The sequence below is a fragment of the Rhipicephalus microplus genome, chromosome 3 (genome assembly GCF_043290135.1).
Source record: "Rhipicephalus microplus isolate Deutch F79 chromosome 3, USDA_Rmic, whole genome shotgun sequence".
Taxonomy (NCBI): Eukaryota; Metazoa; Arthropoda; class Arachnida; order Ixodida; family Ixodidae; genus Rhipicephalus; species Rhipicephalus microplus.
In genome coordinates this window covers 6,810,066-6,830,740 of record NC_134702.1, presented here as the reverse complement: position 1 = coordinate 6,830,740, position 20,675 = coordinate 6,810,066, and the positions used below count along the sequence as shown (strand labels likewise).

General features: G+C 45.1%; 1 protein-coding gene across 2 annotated transcripts in view; it reads left to right on the top strand.

Annotated features, from left to right (window-relative positions):
- The window catches only part of LOC119183354 (uncharacterized), a 38,959-nt gene extending 23,262 nt beyond the window's left edge, over positions 1–15,697 (top strand). For both annotated transcript variants that reach the window (XM_037433673.2, XM_037433666.2), the window contains 2 exons: positions 6,854–7,126; positions 14,842–15,697. In XM_037433673.2, coding sequence (XP_037289570.2) covers positions 6,854–7,126; positions 14,842–14,955 — 387 coding nt within the window. In that variant the 3' untranslated portion in view covers positions 14,956–15,697. The remainder of the gene's footprint in view (positions 1–6,853; positions 7,127–14,841) is intronic.
- Positions 15,698–20,675: the final 4,978 nt, after the last annotated feature.

Here is a 20,675-nt window from a genome sequence, read left to right as displayed (position 1 = left end):
TTGCCAAGCCTCGCGTTATTGGCTGTCAGACAAGGAGCCCTTTTGTGCTGTCAAAGGGCTTTTAACTAGAGTCAAAAATAGTATGGTTTACTGCACAGCAGGTAGTTTTCTACCAATGCAATTTGCTACCTTCCTGGAAAAGCCCTGTAGTATTTAACTCTCGGGAATAAATAAATACCTTGCATTAGTAGTTCAGCTTTTTAAGTGGTTGTGTGCATAGAGTTTCCTAATATACACTAGAGGGAACTCTGGCGCTTCAGTGAGCATGGGAATGATGTGTAGTACACACATTTGTCTAAACTTCATACTTCTGGCTTGTTTTTGGCTCCACGTGTGTTTGTGTGGCTTGAAGCTGTTTTCTAGCGAAACAAAAATCTGCCAATGTTCAGCAATTGCGCTTCACCACCCTATCTTTTTCGACTTACCTACCTTTCCAAATTGGGTCACGAAGTTCAAAAGGGTTGAATCTTTCTTTCAAAACAAAACCGAAACACAGCAATAAACGAATCCGCAAGTACAATTCGCCGCCCGCAAGTACGAAGACTAGGCAATGTGTGTATTACCCATCATTCAAATGGTCGTTGAACGATCGCAGCGGCAGAGTCCCCTCTTGTTAATTTTGGGAAACTCTATGGTTGTGTGTGTCCACATTGGTAAAGCAAGCTACTGCTTAGTGAAAACTGGCTTTGCTTCACCAAAGTGTGGTAGTCTCCAACCGTTTTGCTTGGGCTCTGCAGGAAGTGCGAAAAAGTGAATAATTGGGAGTCCAGAGAAAACGATTACTTTTGGATAAACCACCTTTGTTCGTACAGACCCTTGCACGCCTGAACTCGCGCAAGGTTCTGCACAACCGTGTTGGCCTGTATTTCAGCCAGCGTTTTGCAATCGTTGTTGGTCGATAGTAGAACTACACAAGTCTACACCCAATCCACATTTGATGGCTCTGGTGTGGGCAACTTGTCATCATTGGGAGTCGCTGTCCACTTGCACTGGCTTGAGGGCCTGACAGATCATCATCATCCAACTCTGCAGGGTAGAAGGTTAACACTGTCGAAGTTAGCAATTTCCTCAAATGTTACCACTTCCACAAGAATGCTACTAGCATGGAAGTTGGCCGAAATGTCTACTGCTGAGCTAGTGAACTTATAGTTTTCAAGCAGGTTCCATCTTTACCCCTTGAGTAACATCTTCCAGTAAGCAAACAAGAGAGACAGGCATAGCTACAGAAACAATTGACAGCTCGAAGTGAAGCAAAAGGATAGAGCCAATCTAGAACCTCTCTCAGCTGGCTCAGTGCGGTGGACATTTAATGGATACTTGACTTGGAACTAATCAAATTGCGGCCATAAGTCTGGTGGCTGCTGTAACTGGAGGCAACTGTGCTTTTGTTCGGCTAGTGAGTGCTATGGTCCTCTTTCCTTTCTACTCTGCACTTGCAGTGCACTTTTCGTTTTGATCGTACACTGGAACATTTAAAAAATTGCAAATATAGTCCTACCCTAGAGGTGAGTGTATGATTATCCAAAAATGTTATCGAAATCCAGAAACTAAATCAAATTTATTACTTCATAAAACAATGTACGAATTAAGAGTATACCAAACTCAACTGATATCAGAATGAATGGGCAGTTGAACGTGCAAATGAATTCTGCGGAAACCCGCAAGGTGGTGAAAAGGATTTTTCTTGTGGCTTCGTGCCTCAAACGGGTGGTTGTCTTTTTCCCTTTCAGTTGAGCATGTGTGTTATGGCAGCATTGGGCTATTGTTGCTTATTTTGTTTTTGAACTTGCTGCATATGGGTGAGCAAAGTCATCACATATTATATGCAAAAGTTTCTATACAGTGTTGAACTCTAGTGCCAGTACTTTTGTATATAGCTAGTTGTCTTAAATGCTCTGGTTTCGCTGAAGTGTTCCAAACGGTCTGTTTATGACACTTTTTGTTCTCTCTGCATGTCCACAGACATGCCTGTACGGTATGCCCAAGATGCGCAGAATTGCTCGTGTGTATTGGGCATGCACTTCAGAGCATTTATTTTACTATCAAAAGCTTCATTCCAATACTGTGTTCTGAATGCCACTCATTTGTGCATTTTTGCATTCTTTCTGTCTGAACTCTTGAATTCAATGCAGACTGTTATCTCCTTGGCTTGCCATTGTTTCTCAGATTATGATCTTCTAGACATTGTTTTTAGTGTTGTAACTCCACTTGCATCCATGATGAATATGTGCTTGCACGAAATGCATGCCATTATTTCTGACTATGCCACTTTCTCTTGCATGGCACTTGTGGAAAAAGGAGGCCTGCATGTCATGTGTGCTTGATACAAGTTCAATAAGTATGTATCATTGTAGAGCTTTGTACAGAAATCATGGAGTGTGCCATTCTGACCTGTTCACCCTATTGCATTTACAGTCGCCGGTGGATTTTTCAGACTCTAAAAATTCGGACTTCACAAATGCGCCATTAATGTGCCCATTGCACTAAGTCAAACTCCGCTTCAACGAAATTTCTGCTACAACGAAAAAGTCACGATTCCCCGTCAGCAGTTCATAGGAGGTCAATGAATAAATATTGTCGCCACAACGAACACTTTTTCTTCATTCGTCCCGCTTCAACGAAATTTTACGATGCAATCCAGGCTCGAATACTTAGTGCTATGCAGTCAACTTGATCTTTAACATTTCAATTCATTTTCATAGCCTGAAAATGCATCAACGAAGTTTAAAACATGCGTTGGCACCACCAGAAAGGGCTGCTGTTCACCAAGCATAGGTGCCGCCATTGCTCGATAGCGATGGCAATGAGGCTGCCCTGCCAGGCCCTGCTTTTGCCACTGGCTTGCTTTCAAGCCGCAGACGGTCCGAAGCTGAAGCTCAGTCACTCCGTTAATGCTTTCCTTCACGCAGCTGCTGGGTGCAACTGCGAGACGATGCCTTTTCCGATGCTTATCTTATGTTCGCACTTGGCCACTGTGGTAACTAATCAGAGCGGGCCACTGTGGTAACTAATCAGAGCGGCTGTTCCTCCGCATTACCCACAAAATCAGCTGGCTGCGAGTGATGGGTGTTAAATGGCATATAGTAATGCAAAAGTCACCCCTCTACGATACCATGCTCGATCTCGGCGTTGTCGGATACTTCTGACGGCGGACAGCTGCAGGTGTTAACGTGTTGATGCAACTGTTTGGTTCGTTCACGAAGACGGTTTTAGGCGTTGTTTCAGCGTGCTTTTCACCATGGCTTCACTATGCATGGGTGTGAATGACGTCGCGACACTGCTAGGAAAGAATAGGAAGCAGTGGACATTCTTTGAATTTTGAGAATAAATGTTTCTCTGTTTTGCTAGCTTAGATCAGCGATATTTTTTTAGATTTCAGTACAACGAAATTTTTGCTTCAACGAAATTTTTTTCGTGCCCCGTCAGTTTCGTTATAGCGGGGTTCGACTGTATGCTTCACTTGCATCATTATAGAAAATGAAGGTTTAAGTTTCACTATTAGACTTCATGCCAAAATCTCTGTGTAATGTAAGACATTTGGAAATGTATTTTTGTGGTACTGGCTCGATGAAACTTTCTGAAACTTCATATGCTAAGTCTGTGGCAACCACAGATTTTTTTTTTTAAAGCTACTTAGGTCCTAGTAGACGCTTTAAAAATTTCTTACTTATTGGCGTTTGTGCGAGAATCTGAAAGCCTTGCTGCCACCCGCATTTTTATATATATATATATATGTGTGTGCTTTATAAGCATCGCGTCGTGGTAAGGGTAGTGTTTTCGGAATTGTAAAATTGTACTTTCTATTACGCAAAAAAAATGTTATGCTCTTTAGCCTCCCATACAGGGCTCCTTGTGTAGTATTATCATTACAATTGATCATGAGGACAACAGCTTGCTTGTAAATGTACTAGGAAATATCTGCTTCATGGCTTGGTACCAGCTCATGTTTGTTAGAATAGCCAACTTTTCTCGAAATGCGGCTTTCTGGGGTGTTCACCATTTGCCTGTTGAGTGTCTCTGGCTCAGCAGGCAATAATGTACAGCGAAGCTATTCTAGCTAGGCATAAAATGTTGTGAGCCAGAATGATCAACTGGCACATTCACTTCATCTTCGCTCCCAGAACAACTAGTGCCAATTTGTCCGGCATGTAGCAAGGGGAAAGCACAAAATGGAGAAATGAGGATGCAGAGGAAGTCTCAATGAAAATAAACTAAGAGGTATAAAGACAGATATATATGCAAAGAGACAATCTTGGTGAGAAAACATCCCTCATAAGAAGGCGAGAATCAAATCTGCATACTGACAATGCAAAAGCAAGCATCTTGACCACGTGGCTATCCAGGAATGCTGACAGCATAGCGTAGCTTTCTGTGTGGCATATAGCAAGCATATGTAGAGTGAGAGAAATGCAGAGATAAAGTCAAAGAAAGTGGGAGCAATACGTCAATGTCAGATTTCTCGGAATACCCTTGCACTGTAAGCTGATCAAAATTGAAGTCTGTATTCCTTATATCGAAGTGTCATATAGATTTAAGGGTGATAAAATTCTATGCATCATTCTGAAACATTCAGTATTCTGAAATGAGTAGTAGTAAAATAGCTTTACATAAATCAATGGACACTAGGGGAGTTTAAAAAGTTAATATGAGGTTCGTTATAACAAAATATGACTATATATTTTCGACTACAGCTATGATCACCAGCTTATGAAATATTCCTGGCAGTCTTTCAGAGCTGTTTATGACATTGAGGCAGCCCTGCAAAACGTCTATAGTTCCTCATGTCTCACAGCTTCACTTTACATATCTTCCAGAGTTCCGGTTCACCAGGTTGACAGCTATGCATTTTTTACTGGTGCTGCAAATGTTAATGTAGCTGTCATCATTGTTACCATTGTGAAGCCCAACTTAACGCGCTGCTTTTGTTGGAAGTGGCAGAGCTCATTTTCAGGAGTTAGCATGTATTATGTATGCACTAAAATTTTGTCATTAAGTATACCCTTTCTAAATCTGCTACAGTATACCATCGGTGATACAAATCTGATGCTGGAATGAAAATGTTTTGATCAATAAAAACAACTAGCAAAATTCCTTTCCAAATCAAAACATATACCAATGGTGGGAAGCCTGCGCCAACTGGAAATTACTACGCCATACTGCTCCAAAAAGGTTTTTTTTTTTTTGTCTGATTTGCGCCACAAGGTGGTTTTTGGAACTGAAAGTAATGTTGACAGCACACACATGAGCTGATATTACGTAATGGTCGCCATCTTGTACACTTGTGCTGCTGCAAAAGCACAAAATCGGCCAATTAATTATTCCCACTTCCGCTCTATTGCGGCGTTGGATGTGTGGATCGTGGGCACCGAGACGGCAAGTGTAGCGCTATTATAACCATACTGCATGCTTTCATAGGGCGACAACCCAAACATGCCTCAGTCTGCTGCAAGGACCGCTAGAGCATCACTTGGTGAAAGCTCTCAGCATCTCGTTCGTTAACACAGTGGTTCTCAGCCATGGATGTGTCGGGAACACCTTGTGGACTGGTGGAAGGGATGGGAGATCCCTTGCAGAGGAGGGGAGGGGGTGGTGGGTACAAAGGTAAATTACCACTACTGGAGTGTGAGACAGGTGCCTTTTTCGCTACCAAAAACATCAAACAAACGTGCCACATCACTTTCAGGGTGTCTACCAACCTCAGAAAGTCGGGGAATTCAGACCCTTCTGGAAAAGCCAGGGAATTTCTGAAAAATCTGGCCTGGTTATGGAACTAACGGCAGTCTGTGTGACTATCGCAAAAAAAGCATTATCATTGATCAAAGCTTAAAAACTTGCTCTTTTCGCTGTAACTACAATAAACAGCAAGATATGTCAAAAAAAAAAAGGAAAGAGAGGTGCGTAACTGTTGTCTTTTATTGTAGACAGGAAAAGACACACCTACCAAAGGAATACAAAGTTTTGGGGTATTTCAACACCTACTACGGGAGCCTTGTTCACAATAATAGCCATAAACAGGACAGCATATTTAAGTTTACCTAAGTGTGTGACGTAAGCACTGAGTATACATTCTTAAAAGCATCCTATCACTCCTGTTCAGTGTATGGGCAGGGATTCCAGGTGCAGGCATTATGCATGCTTTTCTTTGGCCAGAATACACACGCTTGATAAGTCAGTTTGGTGACTTGTCGATTCCAGTGTTTAGTGAGGGTATATCAGGTTTCCTGGCGTCATATTCATGCTGTTTAACTTTTTCCTTAAAATCACCGGTCTCACTGGTGGCCTATAACGCTAAGAAGGCAATGGAAATGTTTGCTCGATAACTTATCTTTCATGTTGACTAAATCGTTCCTTAGCTTCCATATTGGTACGTACACTATTTTGATATCTGTCGTTTCTACTTATTACACAGCATATGTGACTTTCGAACTACATTACTCACGTCGGTAAGTTTGTGCATGTTTGTCTTGGCCATAAGTTCAGCTCGGCTTGAAGGCCTTCTAGTTAGGCTAAAAGAGCCATTGGCAGAGGCGTGCTGGGCTATGTCATACTTTTTATTGTTATTATTACTATTACAGTAGACTCTCAGTAAACGGAACCTGAAGGGACCGGGGAAATATTTTCAATTCAATAGGAGTTTTGTTTACAGAGAAGTGAACAAGCCCGTAACCAAATATTGCAGAGGCAATAGTTCCATTTAAGCAGTAGTTTCGTTTAACAATTTTCCGTTTACTGAGAGTTTACTGTATTATTAGCGGGGATGCGAGTGCGTTAGAAGTTAGGTATATCCAGAAGACTTGGGCAAGGGTTAAACATTAGCCAGTCGCTGTAGAAGCCAACCAGTGTACTTCTGCAGGAGAGTGAAGGGGAGGCCCAACCAGGCCCTGAGAGGGAACGTGGTGGACAAACCGGAAGCCAACGTCGAAGACCACCCTTTCGCCCACGACCTCGCCGCCGAGGGCAACGCCCAGGGTCCCAGACGCAGGATGACGATGGTGCCGGCTCTCCTGGCAGTGGTGGGCAGTCTCGCGAGGACAAGCCCCCTAGGGATAAGAGTCGGGAGGAGCGACCAGCTAAAGACAAGTCACCTCGAAGGGAGCCCACTGGAAATGGCCGGCAAGGCAGCAAGGTGGGCAGAACCTTTCCTTGTGTGCCCTGCTGTTCGTTTTTGTTACGTGATGACAATTGGGGGGGGGGGGGGGGGGGGCTCAATATTTGAGTTTTAGGTTAGCTTTGACAAATTTCAAGTCTCTGGGTGGCCTCCTGAATATTAATCTCAAATGTTTCAAAGTACAAAGGGGGCATCCGGCTGCATAGAGTCCCAGGGTGCAGATGTCATATACATTGGGAGCGGTAATAGCTTTGACAAATTTCAAGTCTCTGGGTGGCCTCCTGAATATTATTCTCAAATGTTTCAAAGTACAAAGGGGGCATCCGGCTGCATAGAGTCCCAGGGTGCAGATGTCATATACATTGGGAGCGGTAATTTTAAAATGCAGTTCTATTAGTGACTTTTTAATGGGGTGAAGCGCCTCAAAATGGCTTTCAAAGAACTCGCTTGTGAAACCCCTGGCCTATACAGTCGACGTCCGAAAAATCTGGTGGTCCGGGAAACCGAATGCACGTGAACATGCTCCTCTTTTTGTAGGTATTTTTTGCTGACAGAGAGTGTAACGGCCGGAGTACAAGATTCCCATTGCAATTCAGCCAATGCATCAATTAGGTGGCTCTGTAAAAAATAGTTTATTAAAAAAAAAAGACCCTGCCGGCATTATCTCATAGCTCAGCACTGTGCGAAGACATCGCCTGTTTTCTTTTGCCAAGCGTTCCGCTTGCCTGCGATCATGTCTGCCTCAGTTTCAGGCAACGTCCTATTGCCGCTGTACACCGACGACAGTGTCATCCGAGCTCGTTGGCTGTTTAAGAGATGGCTCTTTGTTCTCGGTGTCGGAGTCGTCGGAATCCTTTGTAACTTGACGAATGATTTCGTCATCGGTCAAGTCTGCACATAGCTCGAGGTCAGCGTCGGCGAAATCCTCAAAGGTTATCCCGGCTGGAATCGACACGCGGGCAGCGCGCAGATAGTCCAAGGCAATATCCGCATGGCAGTTCGTCACACACGCTGTCCACTTCGGGCGAGACGGCCGTCTCGGCGTCAAGTGTGAAGCCCATGTGGCAAAAACAGTTCCGCATGGTTTCTTGCGTAATCGCCTTCCACGATTACGCTAGCATGCTGACGGCAAACCTGAGGTCAACAGCGTAGCTTTTCCCATCATTAGCCTACAAGGGGGCTATGTGCGCTTCGAAGGCACGGACGAAGACGAAGGAGCAGTCGGTGCCATCGCTGTAAATGAAAAGTCCGCTCAACAAAAAGTGCAGCAGTAAACGGCTAACTCGGTGGATGCTGAAGGTCGGGAAACGTGATCACTGAAGATAGCGCGCAGCAGCAAACGATCAACTGCAGACACCACTGCAGAGCTGACAAAACGTGTGAACGAACACAGTGAGGTCTATGTTGTGGTTTGGCTTGGCTAAGCCGCTAAGCTACAGCTGGTAACGGATTGACACGTGTGGTTTTGAGGTTACGGCAGCCACGATGGCGGCGGCGACTTTGGGTCAGTGGTTAACAGTAAAAAGTCCAGGAAATTGGAGTCCGAAGGCTACAGTAGACTCTCAGTAAATGGAACCTGAAGGGATCGGAAAAATATGTTCCATTTAACAGGAGTTCCGTTTACTGAGAGGTGAACATGGGTGTTAAATGCAAACCTGAAACCAAGCATTGCAGAGGCAGTAGTTCTGTTAAAGCAGTAGTTCCGTTTAAAGGGGGACATGGTATGTGGAGATATTTTCTGTATTTAAGGACCAAACATGATGAAAATATACATGCTTATGTAGTTTCTCCTGCTCATTTCAAATATGCAAAAATTTTCGTTGTAGGTCAAATAATTAAGAAGATACACAATGCTACCACTCTATTGTTTTTGGAGACAATAGAAAAGAAAGTGCTTATCAAAAAGTAAATATTATTGCATAGCTAGACAGTGAAATTAGCAATAAGTGCAATGCTGCAAGCAGATTTCAAGTTAAAGAAAAACTAGTAATTCTGCAGATGATAAAAGTTGGAGTCATGTCATGGCTATCAGTTACAAAGAAATTTAATGCCTTCTAAATTTATATGGGCAGCAAATGGAAATTCTGCTCTCAGCACTTTGTAATACACAGATTGGGCTTTACGTTAATGAAAAAATTATTGTGCCGGCTGTTCTAGATTTCAAGATATCAACCCGACAAACTGAGAAAAAGAAATAAAGCTCATTCATTTACATAACTTCACTGGAAAATGCTCAGTATACACTGGGCACGTAGTCCGTTTGACTATGAGTCCCTGTGTGGCGCTTTTTCAGGGACTGGTTGCTTGTCGCTTCTTGACTGATGCTGCCGTGCGCCGTCGATCCTTTTCAGCCGTGCAGCTGAGGCTTTGCCAGCTGGGGTTCCGGCTCAGCTCTTTCATAATGTCTTCTGATGCCTTTTTATTGCCGGCATTGAACTTGAGCAGTGCTTTTGCCACAGCTGCCTCCACCGTGAATAGCGAAGCATGTCGCTCCTTTGGTGCCAGCGCCCAGATCATTGAATGCAGGCATTCGTTGTTATTTTGGGTTTTCCCTCGCTGGCATCGTTGCCACAGCTTTCTGTCTGACAAGCGCTCATAAATGGGAAGTAAGGCTTGGCAGACCTGTGGGGGCAGCTTTCGGCATTGTTTGGAAATTGGCTCCCCCTTGGCCTTTGCCGCATTTTTGTTTGCACCAGGAATTTGGACCAGGTGGGCACAGAGTGTGGTTTGCCACATCATCAGTGGACGTGATGTGATGATAAGTGGCCATCACTTTTGTGTGCATAGCATCAACTTTGTTTGGGAATGGGCTCCCCTTGGCTTTTGCCGCATTTTGTTTGCACCAGGAATTTGGACCAGGTGGGCACAGAGTGTGGTTTGCCACATCGTTGGATGTGATGTGATGATAAGTGGCCATCAGTGCTGTGTGCATAACATCAACATCACCACTGTGTGTCTTCAGAGCCCACCCATAATAATTGGTGAGCTTGGAGATGAGGTCTCCTGTCAAGTGGCTCTTTCCCCCAAGACTCTCAAGGCCAGGGCCTTTGTGTTTTGCAATCAAGTTGCGCAAAGCAGTGCCCATACGCTTTTGGACATGATTAATGCAGCCCTCATTTTCCACTGGGATATACCCATAAACCTTATCTTCTTGTAGCACAAGGTAACTGCGGCTGTCCCCGTCGCAAAGCACTGTGGTGTAGCGCAGGTTGTGTTGCTCAAGTGACCTCCTGAAGAGGGTGAAGGCAGCCTCAACCTCCATTTCCCCAGCCTTCTTGTCACTGTTTTTCTGACACTGGTGATCTTCCTTCCACGCTGCATAAGAAGGGTCACCTCCCTTAGGCCCGACTCGCATCCAGCACAGAAGTTGCTCAGGACAACGAAGTCAAGCACCAGCCCGCTGAACAATTCTATGACGGTGTTGAGACTGATATGCGTCGAATGCCCGCGAGTCATCCATGACCCGTCAAACGACACCGCGATGTTTCCCATGTGGCCTGTATTAAGTTCGGCATAAAGTTCGCGACCCGACCACGCGTAGCCGCTCGTCAAATTGCGTGCAGCACGATCGACCGCGGGTGCCTACTTTGTCGTCGCGAGGTGTTGCCAGGTTTTTGTGTGAAGACCCCGACGGCTGATGCCCATCAACGAGAACACATCATTCAGCGCGGTCTGTTTGTTCCCCGTTGCCTGCATGGCATGCGCGGCCAAAACGTTCACAGCAAAAGGTTTCATGCGCTCATTGCTACATACGCGCGGCGAGCTCCACAACGACGCAGTCTCCCCACAGGTCGAACACACAAAACACAACTTCACGGCGAGTCCGAATTCCCGGTCGTCGCGGACAATCTGCAGTTCTCCGTTGCATGCCTTGCACTTTGCAAATGCCAACAAAGCGCTGTTCACTGTGTCCAAATCTATAATTGTGAACGTGGTTCCATCTGGCGGCCAGGCCAAGCTGCTTCGTCGGCACCGTCAACCACGAATGCGCGTTACCGCTCCATCGCTGCAGCGGACGACAGCTCCGATAACTTATCTTCGGCTTTAGCTCGCTCCTCTTTCAAGTCAAATTGCTGCCGATAGATAGTATCTAGACGCATATTACCGCTGCTCGACTTTGCACAGGCTCCGTGACAACTGATGCGGTAGCTAGGCCTTCCGTGGTAGCGCCGACGACTTCGCCATGGGACGCGGAGAGTGTAGCGTCTCAGGGGTTTTGCTGTATCACGGAGCACTTCTTGAAATTCGCTACTAGCGTCCTTTGCACCTTTTTCGCACCAAACTTGTGCCGCGTGCGAAAGTTGCGCTCAGGATTTGACATCGTGAAACTTCCCCGCTGACACTGAGGCAAAATGGCGCGCGTCCTCAATACCCGGAGCAGACGAAGCCAGGAGCCTCCACCAATAGGAAAGCTTTCTGCTATTTCTTTATGCCTCTCATTTTACCAGCGGCCAATGGTTGAATTGGACCCATTCTGGCGGGAATTTGAAGGCGAAAGACAGCTTACTCAAATAAGACAAAGCGGGCTGCACTGGCACACATGAAAGGGCAGGGGCGCGTCACTGAAAATGTGCGATTTCAACGTGGATTTCGGCTCGGATATAGCTAGAAAGCACGGTATAAAGGGTCTTAGCAGCTAAAATAATATTATAAGCATGAAATTCGCGATATAAGTGCACTAGTAGCTGTAGATTTCAAAAATGCAATAAAAAAGAAGTTTTTTCACGATTTTTCGGTCTTCACAACCCCTGTCTCCCCTTAAGATTTCCGTTTACTGAGTGTCTACTGTATAAGCGTCCGGAATTTCAGACTCATTAATACATTCACTTTATGGGGAACTTGACTGTGCCACAGATGAGTTCGGGAAATCGGGCATGCCGGGAATTGCGGGCGTCGACTGTACCTCTCAACAACTTTCTATGGCAGCACAACCAAACCTACGAATGCCCCGCCGCAGTGGTCTAGTGGCTAAGGTACTCTGCTGCTGACCCGCAGGTCGCGGGATCGAATCCCGGCTGCAGCGGCTCCATTTTCGATGGAAGCGGAAATGTTGTAGGCCCGTGTGCTCAGATGTGGCTTCACGTTAAAGAACCCCAGGTGGTCGAAATTTTCGGAGCCCTCCATTACGGCATCTCTCATAATCATACAATGGTTTTGGGACGTTAAACCCCACATACCAATCAACCAAACCTACAAAGCGGACGCACATGCTTCTGCATGTAGCGCACAAACGCTAGCTTTCTTTTCTGTACTACTTAGCATAAAGGAAAACATTTCGGGCCTCCGTGTGACCCACCGAGTCAAATATGCCAAATATGCTGCGACTGGTCGAACAAGAGCCTACGACTCCCGGCCAGTCTGCAAGCAGCTGCCCGCGCTGCTTGTTGTTGTTCTTTGAGTTGCCCGTGTGCGTGTAACCCGTGCGGGGCCCGGTGTGTGCCCGTACGGATCTATCGCGATGGCAGTCCTTTGAAGGCATGTGCGCAACACAGGTTCCATACCGGCACAATTACTACAGGCACGGTTTGCCAACAAGCACGCAACTGACGGAATGGACGGTCGGAGTCGCAGCGACTGGAAATAGTGTTTCGAGCAGCGCGTCAGTGAGAGGGAAAAGGGGCATGATAGAGGATACCAGCAGAAGGAAGCACATGAAAGACCGAAAGGTGTGGTTTTCACGGTTTTGATAATCAAGCGCATCTAACTCCGCTATTACTGCACTCACGGCTCCGTCTTTGTCATACACTCGTGCACAATTTTCCCACAACCGAATTTCGACCTCTGGGCGGTTTGCAGGCCGTTTAAATTCGTGGGCTGAGCGAGCATCCATCCCGTGTAGTAATAGTATATAGCCACCTCTCGTTAGTTTTTGATCAGGCCGTAGAGGGCGGCACTTGTAGATATAATGAAAAGCATATAGGCAAAAAAAAAGAAGTGGTATGATTCTAGAGGATTTTACTTGTAGTACGATAAATAATAAAGATCACAGCACTATGGAGTGAATGATGATGAGTAAGACGAAGCGTCCGTACGTCCCTGCATTCGTGCATGTGTCCGGTCGGCCGTCCCTGCGTTCGTTCATGCGTCTGTCCGTTCGTGCGTCAGACAGACGACGTACTGACACGGCCAACAAATGATTCACGGTTTGCCGATAAAAAGTACGATACGCACAAGGTGGCGACAGCTAGCGCTCAAAGATGGAACCCCGATGTGTGAGCGCACAAAAAAATGGGAATGACGTTGCACGAAGACAAAGATTGCGTGTTCGGCAGCGGCGCTGTACGTTAGGGCGCAGTGTAGTAAAATAAAAGCCGTTTTGGCGCACCCACATTCAGAAGGTCAGCGGATAGACAGGGCTGCAGAGGGGCTTGCGTGCGAAGCAGAAGCGTGCCATGAAGCTGCGCGGCGGCGCCAAGATCCCGGCATGCGAGAACAGGAAGCCAGAGCGGTGCGGTAGCGGCGTGCGAACCCAGCTTCGCCCTGCTCTCCATCATTCACCCTGTGGATATGCTGTCATTTCCTTTTCCCCTTGTCTGATTTTGTGGTGTCAAATTGACACGTTTTCCTGCCCCGGTTATCAGCAATGGTGTTGCTCACTTGCAACAAGTTCACATCGAATCTTGTGAACAAGCATGAGTGCGTATTTTTATGTGATCTGTATTTTTCAAAACAAAAGAAATAAGACAGCGGTGTGTCGTCAAATATTTTGTTCCCCGCACATGCAATCACGTGATAAGTTGTGTGAAGTGCTATCACAGCTCTTATCGCGATGCCACTTTGTGAGACCAAACAGCCTACTGGTCTTCAGCAAGAGCAGCTGCTTAAAAGCAGTGTGGCAATTAAGAACTAGCAAAGTAAAAGTAATGACCCTTTTTATAACTTGTATTGCATGCATGGCTGGTATTTTCGTTGCTTACTATTTCCGATACAATCACATTAAAGATAGCATTCTGTAACACCGTACTGTAGGTGTCTACAGCGAGAGTAGTTCTTGGTGCTTTTCGATGGTGGCGATTTACGAGCACAAAATTACCAGTGCAAAGCTTTGCCTGGCCAGCAGACGCTCTGTATATCATGTGATTGATTGTGCTAAGAGTAAGGGGTGCATTTTGGCCGCTTGGATTTACGACCATGAGAAATCTGTTCATACCAGTTGTGTCCTAGATTCCTCAACTTGTCGATGCTGTCATGTCCCCGAACAAAATAACATGAGCATCTCCAGAAAGATCTCGAGTCTCCAAAAGAAGGAAAACCACAATGCCAACCCTGTAGGCAATGAAACTTATTGCTTTCCAAAGAAAACCATAAAAAACATGCAAATTTTGATGTGTGGTGCTCGCTTTACACACAGCTTTGAACTGCCGGCAGATTGATGTTATAGGAATTTGCAGAACAGCTTAGTAACGATTCCACATATTTTTTTTCTTCGTTGCTTCATTGCATTTGTAAGTGTATCAAAGCTTGTCGAAGCTTTTGTTTAGAGTAATGCATAACCTCTTTGATAACTCTTATTACAAAAATATGATTTGGATGTTCTTGGGAAAATGTACATATTGGACACGCTTGCACAACCAAAATTTGACCCTAAACGAACTACTTGGCAAAATAACACGTTTCAAAGCTCTGCCCATGTAGCTTTGGCCGTGCTGCCTCAGAATGTTGTCGCCAAGTATCGGCTAGTAGCATTTCTGCACTTGCTCTGACGGTCGTGTTTGGTTGTGCGGGCTCTGCAGGCAGCCAGTGGCGGAGGAAGTGAGGCCACCAGCAATGGTGCAGCGGCCCCTTCAGGGAGCCTCGATTCGTCGTCCTCTTCAGGGGCAGCTGTTGAGGGCACTGTCTCTGCCTGAAGGCTGTAATGCAGCCTGGACAGCCGCTCTGTTTTTCCCAAGGTGCACGTTCCCCTCCCTAACCACCACCAACCTGCGACGAGGGGATGCCCCACCGCTCGGAGCGTCGGCAGCACGGAGATGGGAGAGAAAACACGCCCTTCGACCAGAAAACCTCTTTTCACGTTTGAGTGTGTGTGCGTGTGTGTGCTTAGTTGGCTACCAAAGCTTTAACGATGTCATAGCCAGGTGGGGCTGGCAAGAGGAGGCTTTCTACACCCAAGTGTACTTTAAAAGGTGGAGAAGAGGGCTGCTGGTTTTGCTGCTCTTGCTTTCTGTGCTGGAACAAAAGCACTTTCCTTTTGTTTGGCTCTGTTTTTGCAAAGCTGTTAATGCATCAGTGTGTAAAAATTATTGGACAAACCAGGCCAGGTGCAAGGGACAGGCTAAATGAAACAAAAAAAATTGCAAGGCTTTTTTGTGTGTGTATGTGAAATGAGTACATGTTGGACGTGCGTGTTTCTTCCCGTGCAGCAGCCCCCAGGCGGCTGGGTCCCTTTTGCCTTTCCCACCCCTTTTCTGCCTGGGACTTGATTTTTTTTACCAATTTCATCTGTTCTGGCAGTCACCACCACCCCTTTTTGGCATTTATTTCTTGTCGTCGCAACGAGTTGTCCTTTGTCACGATAACATCTGACGACACGCACATGTTTTGTGAACATCCACATGCAAAAGGAAGCAACAATGGGAACCATCTTGCAGAGTGGAAAAAAAAAATAGTAGGAAGTGTGACACTTGAAGCACTCCTTCTTGAAAATGATGTAAAAAGAAAAGACCAAAATGCGGCATTGCTGCAGTGAAATACGGCGAAAAGCGCCAAGCGCTAGGCCACAGTTCCAGAGCGTAGGAGATGGAGGGGGAAAAAAAAAACTTGCCAAACATAATTTGCCACCTCACTGGCTATCTCGTTAACATTTTGTTCTCACAGGGTGGTAAAAGAGCCTAGGGAACTTCTACACAAACATTTTTATGCTGCCTTTTTCTGTTCCCTTAGCACAGTACTGTTGTGCAGTGCAGGCAGATACCATCAATGTTCAGTTCGTGGCATGTCTGCATGCATTTGATGACATCTAATGATTAGAGCTGTTTGCATGCAAACCATTTGTTAACATCTTTTTGATGGCATGCATCAGTTGTGGCTGGCTGCCCTCTTTTGTACTGTGATTTTTCAGTTGGTACTTTGGCAGGTGGCACTAACTTTGTACAGGTACAAAAAAAGTTTCTAAAAACATGTGCAGTTGCAATAAAAAAATTTTTCCCTACAATTATGTTTTTTCATATCGCACAGATTTGCTTTTATATTTTGGAGCTGCTACCAGGTTCTTCACCACGCACCTGTTTCTGTGGCTGTCTTCTTGCACTTACTTTCACCAAGTGCTTTTGTGCTGACCAAAGAGGACAAAAACTTACCAGTGGTGTGCGAATTCCAAAGCCAGAGCACTTGGTGCCTAAATTATATAAGTTGCTAATTAAGCACTGAATGTTGCCAGAACTGAATTTCAAAAGAAATTGAGAGAATCTTCTCATTCTGCTCGCACACTAAGTGGAACGAGTTGCAAGGTACTCCACCATTTCCTTCATGCATACTGTCCATTTTAGCCTCTTGAAACTTTGAGGGAAATGAGATACACCCATCTAAAGTTGATCTGAAAGCTCTGTCTTTAGTAGTATTTTATAAAATGAATGGCTATTCACTGTTTTCTTTCGTCAATGCCACACTAAAGGTATATGAGGGAAATGAGATACGCCCATCTAAAGTTGATCTGAAAGCTCCATCTTCAGCAGTATTTTATAAAATGAATGGCTATTCACTGTTTTCTTTCGTCAATGCCACACTAAAGGTATAGATGTTTACTTGACATATACTTTCTATGCAAGTCTTATGGTGCCTATCAGTGTCTTCGGTGAGGCATTACTTTTTTCAGTAAAGCTATAGCTTACTTGTGTAAGCATTTTGAAGCTAACAGATTTAAAAAAAAAAAAAAAAAAACTCTTCATAGGCACCATTTTCACCACAGCTAATCCTGATTTTTGTGCACTCAAGGCCACTGAAGGAAGTCCTACTCGAAAAGAGAAATGCTGCTCCATGCACCTCTCCAAACCGCAATTTCTCTGAAATGACACGGAGAGAATTTTTAAGTTTTTGATCGTTCCTTGTTTAAAAAAAAACAGGCCTGCGCAGAACGCGCAGCAGCGGCCTTTCGGAGCATTTTCTGAACACACTTTAGGTTACTGCTACAAGCACACTTGCTGAGTACTCATTATGCCATAAATAATTGTGTGTAAGGCCGGCATTCACTGTGCAATCCTTAGTCATTCTTCGGAGTAGTGTGGTATCCGATACACACTTGCAAGGAATTTTGTGCTAATTTTTTGTGCAGTAGCTGACCACAATGAAATTTAAGCCTTAAGTGGGTATTTGCCACAGTTAAATGGTGATCAACAAGCTTTTGTAATGGGTTGGAGTATTGCATGACCCACTCGTTACGCAATTCCATTCCCAACATCAAACCTGCTAACGGCGGGAGTTTGAAACACCGGCATAGCTCAGTGGTAGAATACTGGGCTGGCACGCAAGGGACCCGGGCCCGAAATCCCACTGTGTTTTTTTTTTTGGGGGGGGGGGGGGGGGGTTCTCTTGTGCAAAAGTGGTTACGAACAACTACGGCGCTGCAGATGACCCGTGTTGTGATCTCGTAACAGCTTTCCCGAATCTGTCTGAAAAAGATGACGAAGCAGACTACGGGCAGTTCTGGCCTTTTACCCATGCGCTGCAGCAGCAACCCGTAGAGTAGGCTGCAGTTTATTCTAAATATATCAGTCTTTTTTTTTCTTTTTTTTTTATGCTTGTGAAGCTAGATTTTTTTTCAGAATCTATAATGCCATGCCAGTATGTTACTAGGCGTGCAGCATGATTGATTGATTGATATGTGGGGTTTAACTCCCAAAACCGCGATATGATTATGAAAGACACCGTAGTGGACGGCTCCAGAAATTTCGGCCACTTGGGGTTTTTTAACGTGCACCCAAATCTGAGGACACAGGCCTACAGCATTCTCACCTCTATCGGACATGCAGCCGCCGCATTCAGGATACGATCCCGCGACCTGGGGGTCGGCAGCTGAGCACCTTAGCCACTAGACCTATGCGGAGGGGTGTGTAGCATGATTGGCTACGATTTTATTTTACCGCTCATTGAACTTTTGACAACAAGCCATCTTTTTAACTGTTTGCTTCTTGAAATTCACCCTGATTGATGTCTGTGAAATATATTTTATAAAAAATATTTGCACGGTGTTTTGAACTCCAATTTGTGTAAAGTGGGCCTTTTAGATTTAACACTACTGTATTTGAAAACCTGTCATGCCGGCCCAGAGAGACAACCACAAAACTGTTGCCCTCGCCTTGCAAGGCCGACGCAGGCAGCGTCTGCTAGTAAAGAACAGACTGCTCGTGCTGCACAACCGTTCACTGGCCACCCGTCCGCAATTCAATCAAGGGTGCCTTTATTTGGATTTCATGAAGCCAAAGTCAAGTAAAGACATATTTACTTTTGCACTCATTCAAGGGTGCCTTGGCTTTCACCGCCTCCTCAAGAAATATTGCTGTGACATCACGCTTTCCTATGAAGACGGGAGGTCCCTCGTAGTTCAGTGCTTCCTTCGAGAGGAGTGCTCGCAGCCAACAGTAGTTATAAAATGGGAAAAGCAAGTATCCAAGCCCACACAGATAAAACGGGCACTTAGGCAGAGGTGTCCTCTGTCACCCTTGTTATTCATTGTGTACCTACAAGGATTAGAGGCTAAATTACAAGGATTAGAGGCTAAAGAGGAGAGTGGACTTGGCTCCACCCTCTTTTTCATCAGACAAGGAAAACTCATTGAACAGGCAATACAAGCATTGATGTACGCCGATGATGTAGTGCTAATGGGTGACAACAAGGGAGATCTGCAGAGATTGATGGACATGTGTGGTAATCGGGGAGATATGTTAGATTTCAGATTCAGCTAGGAAAAATCAGCAGTCATGTTTTTTAATGATAATGAAGGTAGTGAGCTTAGGATACAGGAGGTCACGCTAGAGGGAACAGATAAATACAAATATCTGGGTGAATGGATAAGCAAATGGGACCAAGTACCCAAGGTAACACGAAATATACGTAACGACTAAAGGTAACAGGAATGCAGCGTTGATGAAAAATAGGGCATTGTTGATTTTCAATAGGTATGACATTGTGATAGGAATTCGGAAAGGGGTCACGGTTCCTTGTCTTACGTTCGGCAATGCGGTCTTGTGCATGAGATCAGAAGTCCAAGCAAGATTAGAAATTGAGCAATGTGGATTAGGTAGGCTTGCTTTAGGAGCTCACAGGAGTACAAGGTGATATGGGATGGACATCATTTGAGGGCAGGGAAACTAGCAGCAAGATAAAATTTGAGAAGTGATTGAGAGAAATGGGGGAAGAGCGTTGGGCTAGGAAGGTTTTCAGCTACTTGTACATGAAGAATGTTGATACAAAATGGAGGAAGCGAACCAGGAAATTGACTGGTAAATACTTAGAAAATAGCAGGTGGCCAAACCAAAAACTTATTGGTTAAGAAGAAAGTGAAGGAAACGGAGACTGACATGTGGAGAATTGACATGATTAAGAAGTCTGCACTAGAGATTTATCGAACTTTTAAGCAGGAAATAACCAAGGAAAGGATCTCTGATAATACTCTTGGTCGTTCTCTACTGTTTGAGGCCAGGACGGGAGTATTGCGAACCAAGACTTATCGGGCCAAATACGAAGGGCTAGACACGGTATGCAGTGCGTGTGGAGAGGAGGAGGAAACTGCGGAACACCTGATAATGTTCTTATGAAGGGCTTCACCCTATAGTTCAGGATGATGCCACAGAGTTTTTCAAAACACTGGAGTTTAGGTACAGCAAGAGCAAAATGGACTTTAGGCGGGTGGAAATAACTAGAAGGAGGTTATCTGATTGGTGGCTAAAATCAAGGCACGAATGAAAATTAAACCATTCACTGCAAAGTACCAGTCCTCAACTTCACTATTTAAAGAAAAAAAAAGATAAATTTAGTTGTTAGTTCTTTTATTACGGCTAGGTGACGTTAGCCACTGCCCGATCTAAAGGGTACAGCCAGATCAATCCATCCATTCATCCATCGTTTGGGCTGCAGAGGAGGAGAGAACAGGCTTTTTGGCTCAAGACGCAGGCATCTTTCTAGAGTAGGCGTTGCTTTCATCAAGCGAAGGCCAAAATAAAGATGGTAAAGACACCTCTGATTGAATTTCGAACACGCAATTCAACGGCCAGTGAACGGTTGTGCAAAGTGAGCATTCGGTTTTGTACTAGCAGACGCTGTCTTCATTGGCCTTGCGACTCTCTTCAAGCCAATTAATGTCGCGAGACAATGCCCGCATTATATTTTAGTTTTTGAAATTGCAAAGGTCCTCCACAGTGTCGAAAAAAAAAACACCAGGTCACCTTTCAGTTGTTGCATGGACAGTGCAACATGACAGGGAATGAACATGCAGATACTATAGCTAAAATTGCATTACAGCAATTCCCCTCAGGTTAGAACTGCATTTTCACATGCACACACATAAAAAAAAACACTAATTGCCTGCTTCAGCACATAATGCAGAACTCCACATTGGACTGAACCACAGGACTGC